This window comes from Centruroides sculpturatus, unplaced genomic scaffold (assembly GCF_000671375.1).
Source record: "Centruroides sculpturatus isolate CEXI.00-Female unplaced genomic scaffold, Cexi_2.0 scaffold845, whole genome shotgun sequence".
NCBI lineage: Eukaryota > Metazoa > Arthropoda > Arachnida > Scorpiones > Buthidae > Centruroides > Centruroides sculpturatus.
In genome coordinates, this window is record NW_019385150.1 from 251,261 (window position 1) to 262,199 (window position 10,939).

Below are 10,939 nucleotides of genomic sequence, written 5' to 3' on the forward strand. Positions count from 1 at the left end.
AATTACACCTTTAAATTACAATATCATATTCACAGCCTACATGTGTTTACATTTATTTATTTTTGTAATTGTATTATAGTTATATAAAATATATTGTATTTTTTATTGCAATTTGGTAATGACAATAGCTCTGACGGAATTCATTAGAAAGTTCGAAAAATAAAATAGTATTTCTAATTACAAACATATATTAATAACTATAGGTATATTGATACATGTTAACTGGGCTTACTAAAAATGTTTTTTTGTTGTTATACTAACTACAGGGGTATTTAAAAATGTTGGCAAAGGCTCTTTCTCAACTTTTTCTGCACTCAAACATGTTAAGGAAACCACTAGGAAGTCTGATAATTTTCAATTATGCTAGGATATAAAATTTAAACAAGAACTTAAAAAAGTAATTTGTTGAATTATAATAAAAATCTCCATTTAAGTGAAGTTTGGATTAATAAGAGTGCTTTACTTTCTTATTGGTAATATAGATGAAATTTGTCACAATATACAGTTATTATATTCAATTTGCTTAATATAACAATAGTTTAAAATAAATTTCGTTTATAAGTCAAAATAAGAATATGTCAGTATCTCATATCTTTTGATCCTTGAGCATCAGTTTCACAAGCCATTAAAATTTAATTTTCTACATTAAGAGAAAAAAAATTTATTGTTTCTTCTAGTTATAATTTTAGAAATCTGCATTGTTTTTTAAAATCACTATGAAATAAAGAAATGAACTTTGTTTTCATTTAATAGGAAATGAAACATTGTAATTTTATTGTCAACATTCATTATATGTTTAGCCAGTATTCGTAACCAGTAAAATTTTTATCCATCTATTGAACTCTTATCATAATCATTGCTCAAATACTATGAATAAAATAATTTTGTAACTTTTTTTTTGAAAATAATGTAGCAAACGGTTGCTATTTAAATTGTTGGTTAAAAGAAATGCATCAATAATCATTCATATACAAAACTATCATTTTTGAAACTTATAACATGTACGATAAATCTAATGCATACTACATACTAAAAAGGCATGTTCTTATTTGTTGATACAAATATACTAAGCTGTAATCCATCAAAAAGATAAGAAATGAAACCAATCAATATTCAGTTGGGCAATATCACTAAAAGTATTCTTTTTTAACATATGTGAATTGAATTAAAAGTTATAAATTAAATGGCCAAATCACTTAGTATTTTAACAGTTCTAAGAAAACTCAAATTCATATGCTGTTTCTTAGAAATGCACTTTCTATCAATAAAAAGCAGCTCAGAACTACATATGACTTAATTATTATGCGTTTTTGTCCTTTTTTAATACTATTTATAATTTATTTTGTATACTAGTACATTCTATATATTAACAGGACTTATTATACTGGAATTATGGATGCAGATATTTAGTCTTACAGTTTAAAAATAATGTTCTTTATTAAGTTCACCTGATCAGGTGAACTTAATAAAGAACATTATTTTTAAACTGTAAGACTAAATATCTGCATCCATAATTCCAGTATAATAAGTCCTGTTAATATATAGAATGTACTAGTATACAAAATAAATTATAAATACATATGACTTAGGTTATTACATTAGATGGTAATAAATACAAACATATATATTTATAGCTGATCAGAATAAATATGCATCAATAAATGATACCTCAAAGTATATTTAGAACTTAAATATTACTTTAACTTTTTTGGAAAATTATTCATACAAAAGTGATTTTTGCAATTTGATCTTACATTAATAACTTAAACTATAGTCTTATCTTATATAAATATTTAGATAATTTCTTTACTTTCATTTTTAAAATATAAATTGTCATTTATTTATCCTATAAATATTTAATTATTAAAAAAAACCTATCTAATCTTATCAGTTAATCAGTTATCAAAATATAATTTTTGTAAACTATAGAAATTCTTTACTGTTTATTATTATTAATGTATAAAATTCTTGAAAAACAGTTATGAGATAATCAAAACCAAGATATTTAGAGTTTATCAACAATTTTGAAGTTCATAAAGCAGTATTCAATAAATAAAATAAGAAGAAGTAAGAATAAAACAAATTCGTAATCATGATCAAACAAATTTATTTTTAAAACTACATAACTCTCTAAGATCTAAACAATTACATAAAGCAGGTTGTAACAATTATTTATGAACAACAGAATAAAATATCCATGTCTTTTTTACAATATCTATGCAGAAAAATTTTTTAAAATACAGAGTGAATGAAATGCTATTCATAAATTTATTCTTTGCACAGAAATGCAATATTGAAGAAATTTTAAATCATTTTTTGAAAATTTAATTTACAAATTCCTGTTTCTTTTCACAACAAAAATTTACTTTTTTGTATGTTAAGACATTTCAAAAATCTATATTCATTACAATATCTAATCAAATATTTTTATTTTTATATAAATTATCATTTATTTATTTTTAAATGATACTATAATTTTACAATATTTAAATCTTAGTACAAGTACTAACTTTAAATCTCACTAATTACTGTAAAAATCAATAATATAGGTGTTATTCATCAATAATTAAAATTTTAAATATTTTTAACAATATCATCAAATTTAACACCAATAAAATCAAGTTTGCTTTTACTGCAATAAAATCTGAAGTTGTTCCTGAGTTGATGTAGTTAAATCTGTTTTAACTAATGTAAGCATTAACTGCAGTTAATTTAACTCAAAAACTAAATCTGTAATGTTCAGCATATAATAAGCAGATGTTTTGTTAAATGTAATTAGCCCTAAATGTTTGTTCATGTGCAAATTTACAAGCTGAACATTAAAGGTTTAGTTTCTTAAGTTTATTGGTTTCAAAATAATTTCAAAAATTTTTTAAATAATTATTTCTATACAATTTGCATCGATGTTATTTTCACATAAATTATAAATGAACAAAAGAAAACTATTCACACAGTAAATGTTTTGCCTAATGAAATATTGTTAAAAAAAGATGTTCATATATACTTTTAATCTCATATTTATGTTGTAAACAAGTTTTAAAGACATTATTTATATAACTTTAATGGCATAATTGTCTTCACTTAAAATTATGTGGATTTATCTTTAAAACAGTTTATAGAGAGTTTTATTATATTTTCTTCTTTCTGAAATCCAAGTCATTTGCAAATTAAAAACAATATTGTATTATAAGTCATTAAAGTTATAGTAATTTTCAGTTAATTGTGTTTTAACATATAGAACATGACAAACAAACAGTACTTTTCAGTCTAATGATGATCACATCTCAAATAAAGTCCATACTAATATCAAGCAGAATTATTTCAATTTCATAAGAAAAATGGACTGCCGAAAATTGTTTTTATCTCATCTTCAAATGTTATTAATCCAAAAAATATTAACATATTTTTCTTTCCAAAGACTGAAGAGAAATATTTTCAAACTCATCTTTTAATCTATAACATTCATTTTCAGTTAATTCCACAATAATTATAGAGTAAAATACACATTTTAAGTAGTTGATGTAATTTATGATAGGAATTTCATTAAAAAATTATGATTAATTAAATATTAAACATTAAGCAATGAAATGCTATTCTATGAAGGAAACATCTTTCATAAATTAATCATGTAAATGAAATTACTATAAGGAATTACTAGCATTATATTATCTTGCATAAAAATAATGGATGTCGTCAGTTGTTGCTTATTTCTTTTCTAACTTTACCCGTCTTTAATACATCACCGATACCAGGAATATCGTTTTAGCAAAACTTGTCATTAAGCAAAATTTAACTTCCAAAAAGATGACAATTAACACATTACATACAAACACATTTTCAACATTTAGGATCTAAATCACTATTTTTCATAACATTAAGTCATAATAATAATAATAATAATAATAATAATAATAATACCAACCATGAATATGTATGAAAAGTTTCAACAATGTGAACTAGATGAGTAAACATTTAGAAATTATGATGTAAAATTGGTTATTACGTATATTCATTAAACAAAATATCAATTTAACTGGGGTTTCATTCATGTTCTTAAATATGAATGTCAATAACTTGAAGCATTTAGATACAATGTCTAATTATATGCTTTTACAATAATTTCATTCCATTATTTTACAATTAAATTTTAAATTCATATTTTGATGGCATTTGTGACAAAGTTACTAACATGTAATTTTCATAGAATTGAAAAATGTACATTTTAAAATCCCAGCAATTCTATTATTGTCAAATATATTATCTACATCTGCTTATACAGTAGATGCATTATTGTTAATCTGTCAAGAGAGTATATTCGGTATGTCAAGAGTATAGTATGCACTGCAATTAATTTTTCTTTAGAATATAAGTTATTCCTATATTAATCAAAGATACAACTATAACAAACAGACAAATTATATTTGTACTAAAAATTTTCAACTGCTATAATATCATTTCTGGCAAAAGAGTAAGTATAAGGTTTTCCATCAATCAAAATAACATCATCTCTAAGATATACCTTCTTTCCTTGCTGTCTAATATCATTTATTAGCGGGATCAATTTTTTCCTTCTTTTTCGTGAATTATAGCACAGATCTGAAATCAGCAATATCCTATTTGTCTTGATAAATTCAGAAACTTTTTTCTTTTTCCAAAATGCCCCTAATAATTCCTTCTTCCTTTGAGTGGAACGTAAAATCAGTTTCAGATTATTAAAATTATTGCTCTCGAGAGGCACTATATCATTAATTTCTTCCATGACAAAATCTTTTATTTCTAACTCTTCGTTAAATAGTTTCCTAACAAAGCTCTCTCTCTCATCAGGTTGTATAAAAATGTCCGTAAAAATAATTAAATTTCTCTTTTGTATTTTGTTATTCATCATATCGATTTTAAACGAAATCTGTTCTCTCTTAATCTGTTCTTCGTTAAATTTCTCGTCAAATTCTCTAATTTGCCCTTCGAGCTTGCTTTCAATAGAGGTGATTTTGGCATTCAGTAATTTAAATTGTTGCTGGATAGCATCTAACTGCTCTTTAATTTCTAAGAAATTTGTTTGAAGTAATTCCTTTATTTCTGTTAAAATAGTCACTTGTTCTGATTCTTCTATTATTGAAGAGTTGACAGCTGTAGATATCGATTCGACTGGAAAATCATCATTTCCTTCAACTGTTTCTTCTTGATCCGAAGGGATGAACTGTTCAGTTGGTTCGGCATCATCAATGATTGTCAGTAACTCACTTCCTTTCCCAATGCTTTCCTGTTCTTTCAATATCAGTCCCTTAGTTTGCATTGTATTCCCTTCAGCAGGTGGTCGATTATCAACACCTGAGTTTTATTTCATATTACTTATTATTAAAGAATTCTCATAGAAAATATTTGTAAAAAATATCTAACATACATACCTATTTTCTCGTTCCGTATTAGTTTTTTAAATGTATTTAAAGAGCAAAACAGCTGAAACTGTATGACAGTTCTCTTTCTCTGTTCAGTTTCCAAATCAAAAACCAAAAGTATTACGAAGCGCCCTCAACGGAATTTTTCTTTATTATTATTATTATTATACTTTTTTTCGCAAAAAGGCAATATCACCTATCTAGAAACTAGTTTAATTTTTTAAATAGTAATGAAATAAATTTGGTTATTAATTTTCTTATATGCAATTGAATAGTGTGTTCTATTCTTAGAATGTGAATGAAAAAAACTTATAATTAAAATCACAAAGGTTCCATAATCGAAGTACGAATTGAAGTACAAACGGCGCTACTCTCGGCATTTTGGTCCGTCAAAACCGGATCCGAATGATCTAGTGTGAATCCAGCTTAATGCTTTCTTGTTTAAAATTAATATTTCCAGTTTATAAATAGAAACCGCAGATTGTAATCACTTTGGGATTCGTCTGTATTGATAACAATAACCGATGATATGAAACGGAATAAGTAAATAAGACTTCAGTTCCTAAAAGTTTGGATTTTATTGACTCTGATACTAAAAGAATGTATTAAAAATATGTTACTTGAAAATTTATTAATTACAATTATTAATATTACTCAATAGTAATTAATCCAGTGTTATTTGCATGTTGCTTTTTTGCAGTGTTCTTTAGCAAGAGCAAGCGTATGATTGCAGTAAGAAATGCCACCAATTTAAACAAATTCATTGAAATATTTTAAAAATTTATTATTAATGCTAACTTACGTAATGTTTAATTTCGCTTAAATGCTTTTATAAATACTGTATTGTTTTTAAACTAAAATAATAAATTATAAAAATATATCCTATATTTTTATTTTTTATACGGACAAGTAAATTAAATAAAAAATAAAAAGTATATAAAATAAGGAGTATTGTATATTGTATACCATAAATATTATAATTATATACAGTGTCATCGTATATAGCGCTTATGAATAATGGTGCATGCATCTTCTCCGTGAATATTTAAAGATCTTTCAGTACCTATGAATCTCCTGTATTAAATGTAGTGTACGATTTTGCATTAAAAATGACAGTTATTATGTACACAAATTCTTAAGGGCTGCAAAAAATAGGACTTGCACTCAAGCGTTTTATAAAGTTTTTATATTGTTTTAATTTTTAAACAATTATAATGTACGCATCATATATTACATACTTTTTGGTGCGCGCTGCGTATGTTTTATTTCGTAGATATTTTCTGTAAGTGCCCTATATAATGCTGACCGGTTGCAAATTAAAATTGTTTTTCGCATACCTATCGCGATATCTATCAGTGGCAGAGTAGATAAAATTACTGAACACGGAATCATAACACATAAAATTACGAAATTACGAATATATTATATAAATTACACTAGCAGAAAAGCAAAACTAATGGATTTGTAATTTTATTTGAATAATTTTAATCAAATGAATAAGATATTATTTATATTATTTTGGAACAACGAACTGGAATCAATTTTTTTTAAATTGAAATATTTTTAATTGTTTTTGCCTGGTGAGTACTAACAAGACTTTTTTAAATATACATTATGAATTCCTCAGGTCCAAAATAATATGGACGGCCGGATGATGACAGACGGATCAAATAGATCCGGAAGTATTTGAAACTCTCGAATCTAGCTTCTAATGACTTTTTCTCTACCCAGAATTAAAAAAGAACTAAAATGAAAACGGTTTGAGCCAATAGAACTCAGAAGACGAATCGAAGAAAATCTTACGATTTCTGAAAAAAGTGATTTTCTAAATGTTTCCTGAATTGACACTAACAAGTTTATAATATTCAGATTAAATTTTAATGTCAAGGGAAAAAATATTAAGTTAAATAAACTCTTACGTCAACAAAAATAGAAAATCTAGAAAATTATATTCCAAGAAAATGGACAATAATCCGCTATTTTTTGACGTTAGGTGGCGCTCGCATAGTGTTGATTTCTGTGTGTGAGGTGCCTGTCGCCATTTTTGTAGCGTGTTAAAGGTAATTTTTAATCCATGATGTATTTAGACATCTTAATATTTTTATATTAATAAGTTTTATTAAGTGATTTTTCGATCATTATGAAACGTTGTCAAACTATTAGTTTTCTATTACTATTGAGAATTTCCTTTTGAATTCCAGACCTTACCATATAGTCACATTACTTGAAAGAAAACTTGAAAATAAAGGTTTTCTATGGAATGTGCTTATAAGAAAATTAAACTTATGTGTAAAATACTAATAATGTAGATGAATATAATTAGCCCCTTAAAATTCTAAACGAATTATAAAGTTAGGTCTAACATAATAAGTGAGCGTGTTACATACCTTGAATTTAAACGTATTTAATTAGTTTGATTCGTTATCTTCAGTTCTAGTATCTTACTAAAATTGAAATTTTGGTTTTTAAAAGTTTATAATCAGTTCATTAATTATAGATCGTATGGGTTATAATTTTTTACATTCATTTTCTCAACTTCAAAATATTTTCTATTTGATTTGGATTCATTATAACCTCTGCTCTTACACTAATATAAGGAAAGTTAAATTTTCTCTTTCACAATGCCCCAAAACAGATTCTCGTGTATTAAGTCTGGACTTAATTAATACATCCTAAATCCTTTGATGAGTGGTTTGCTGCTGACTCTCTCTCCTCCCAGATTGAGTGAGATTTTGGTAAGTCTATTATTAAAACTCATAGGACTACTTACTGTCTGTGTCCCATTTGACATGCCAATGCTTAAGCTTGTCATCGTGGGGCAGCATGTTGGATGCTGGACATGTAGAAACTGTAGCATTTTGTGCAGTTTAAGGGTATGGCAATTTGAAAGGTTTTATTTCCATAAAATTAATCAATTCTAGACTAATTTGACTCACACATTTCCAATTTTGGGAATGATCCATATAAAATATGCTACGAACAGAAAACTATGGGAATACTTTCCGCCATTGATTAAGCACATGATCGTTGCGGAATGGCACATTGGACGGTGGACGCGTATGAAGCATGTCATGTGACATCTCTTGGTGCTATCCTATCGTGTGACTACTCGTCTCACCTCACCTCTGACATGTTTCCTGATAACTTATTCCTCTCGCAGAAGAATTTGCTGAACTTTGGAGATATCTTTAATAGAAATATTAAAACATAATTTTAAATATGGATTAAAATCAAGATATAACAATGTATGATAATTTGATAAATAACTAATAATTACTCTGCTTGTAAATGCCGTAATCTCTTTCATGTCTTAAGCAAAATTGAGTTTTATTTATTTATATCAAGACAATAGACATTTCATGTTGCATCTGAATAATATTTATCATTATAATATACATCATGATAGAAGTATTGTTATTAGTGAATGGTTTTACCTTTGTTGTTTCATACAGTCATTTATTATTTATTATTATTAAGTTAAATATGCTATGAACAAAAAACTATGGGAATATTTTCCGAGTGTGCATTGTTCAAAGACACTATTGATTAAACACATGTTCGTTGCGGAGTGGCACATCGGACGGTGGACGCATATGAAGCATGTCATGTGACATGATGTGAGGTGTGGCCGAGACGAGTGAATGGTCATGTGATCGGATAGCACTGAGAAATGTCACATGATATGCTTTGTGTGCATCCGCCATTCGACGTGCTGCTCCACATTGAAAATGAGCTTAATCAATGGCATCTTTAGACAATGCACACTCGGGAAGTATTCCTACAGTTTTTTGTTTATAGCATATTTTATATGGATCATTCCCAAAAAATTATACATGTTTTGGAAATGTTTGAGTCAAATTAGTCTAGAATTAATTAATTTTATGGTAGAAAACCTTTCAAACTGTCATACTCCCTAAACTGTACAAGTGCTGAAATTGCATCACATGACCTCGTTTATAAAATGTCACTCCACAGATTACTTATTGATAGTCTAAAAAACAGTAAACATTGACCAACTAGTGCATGCTATTTTCAGTCAGGATGATATTTGCCCGATCCATATTGACATCTCTGACCTGTTTCCAGCATCACATGCTAGAGCAGTGAGTGAAGTCTTATTCCTAACATGTGATTTCCTCTTTTGTGACTTCAAACAGCCTGCAGAACAGTTTGATAAACATCGCTTTAGTTGTTCTTCTGTAGCACTGTAACATTGTATAACAAAATCTACTGAGTTAAGGTTTGCTGACAATGGTTTATTTTTTGAGATTAACATAGCTGTCTCTGTGAATTCCGTTGAATCTTGTTTGCACTTTGAAAAGTCATTTCAGGGTTGTTTTCAACTTTGGAAATGGGAAAAAGTCTGCAGGGCCAAATCTTGAGGATGTGGAGGTGGGGAAGAACAGCCATGTTGTTAGTGGTCAAAAATTAGCTGACAAGCATAGATGTGTAACATAGTGAGTGCATTGTCGTGATGCAACATCCAGCTCTTGTTTTCCCACAGCTAAGGTCTCTTCTTGTGCACATCTTCCCTCAAATGCCTTAAAACTTCTACATAGAACTTCTTTGTTAGTCTAACTGTTGTCTAACAGTTTGACCTTGTGGCACAAATTCATGATAGTCCAAAAAACAATCAACATTGACCAACTCGTGCATGCTTTTTTTCAGTCAGGGTGATATTTGCCCAATCCATTGTGATGATGCACCTTGGTTTCTACATCTTAGCCATAAACACAAGTTTTGTCTCCTATTATATTTTTCATGAAATTTTTGTCTGTATTGGCACAATGAAGCAGATCTTTGTTGATTGTGACATGGTTCTCTTTCTGGTTGTTGTTCAACAGATATGGCATGAATTTTGCAGAGACGTGATGCATGCCAAGTTTTTCGGTCAGAATTTTGTGGCATGACTCAATGCTGATGCTGACTTCCTTGGCAACCTCTTGCACAGTCAGATGACAATTTGCACAAATTATGGGACAAACAACATTGATGTTTTCATTGTTGATGTTAAAGGTTATTTTAATCAGGGATGCACAACCTTTTCTGAAGAAGGGCCAAATTAGGATTAAGTTTACTGACTGGGGGCCGGACCTCCAAGTGATTAATGCGATGGCTGAGATTGGATGCTAGCGGCAATCTTCTTGATGTCTAGCGTAATGGCAGATGTTGAAACAACCAGCAGATTTTCCAAATTTTCGTTGGTTAACCTGTTCCGTGTTTTGCACTTGTTTAAATTCATAAGCGAAAACACTTGTTTGCATACATACCATGTTTCCTCGAAAATAAGACCTAGCAGAGGTTTTGCTGAATTGCTAAATATAAGGCCTCCCCCGAAAGTAAGACCTAGTAAAGTTTTTTTTTTACTCCTAACGGTCATCGACAGCAGGTTGAAAGTGGCCGTTGGCTTTTTGAAAGTACAGCCACTGATTGGTCAGTAGACAACATGCCACACGGCATGATTTGCATAAGACTATGGCTTGGAATCACAGATTTGCATAATGTTATGGCTGGTGATCACTAATTGGTCGGCCGGGAATCAC

At 28.3% G+C, this 10,939-nt stretch overlaps 2 protein-coding genes across 2 annotated transcripts in view; one reads left to right on the forward strand and one right to left on the reverse strand.

Annotated features, from left to right (window-relative positions):
* Positions 1 to 2,482: 2,482 nt before the first annotated feature.
* On the reverse strand, positions 2,483 to 5,529 carry LOC111635494. The gene is made up of 2 exons (XM_023380466.1): positions 5,406 to 5,529; positions 2,483 to 5,328 (listed from the first exon to the last, which is right to left on the reverse strand). Exon 2 carries the CDS (start codon positions 5,291 to 5,293, stop codon positions 4,427 to 4,429), a length of 867 nt encoding a protein of 288 aa, XP_023236234.1. The 5' UTR covers positions 5,294 to 5,328; positions 5,406 to 5,529; the 3' UTR covers positions 2,483 to 4,426.
* A 1,780-nt stretch (positions 5,530 to 7,309) lies between these two features.
* The window catches only part of LOC111635488 (60S ribosomal protein L31-like), a 14,496-nt gene continuing 10,866 nt past the window's right edge, over positions 7,310 to 10,939 (forward strand). Inside the window, exon 1 of the mRNA XM_023380456.1 lies at positions 7,310 to 7,456. The gene's annotated coding sequence lies outside the window, so the exon portion shown is untranslated. The remainder of the gene's footprint in view (positions 7,457 to 10,939) is intronic.

Coding starts and splice junctions, on each gene's coding strand:
- LOC111635494 (XM_023380466.1), bottom strand. CDS start 5,293: ATGCAAACTAAGGGACTGATATTGAAAGAACAGGAAAGCATTGGGAAA.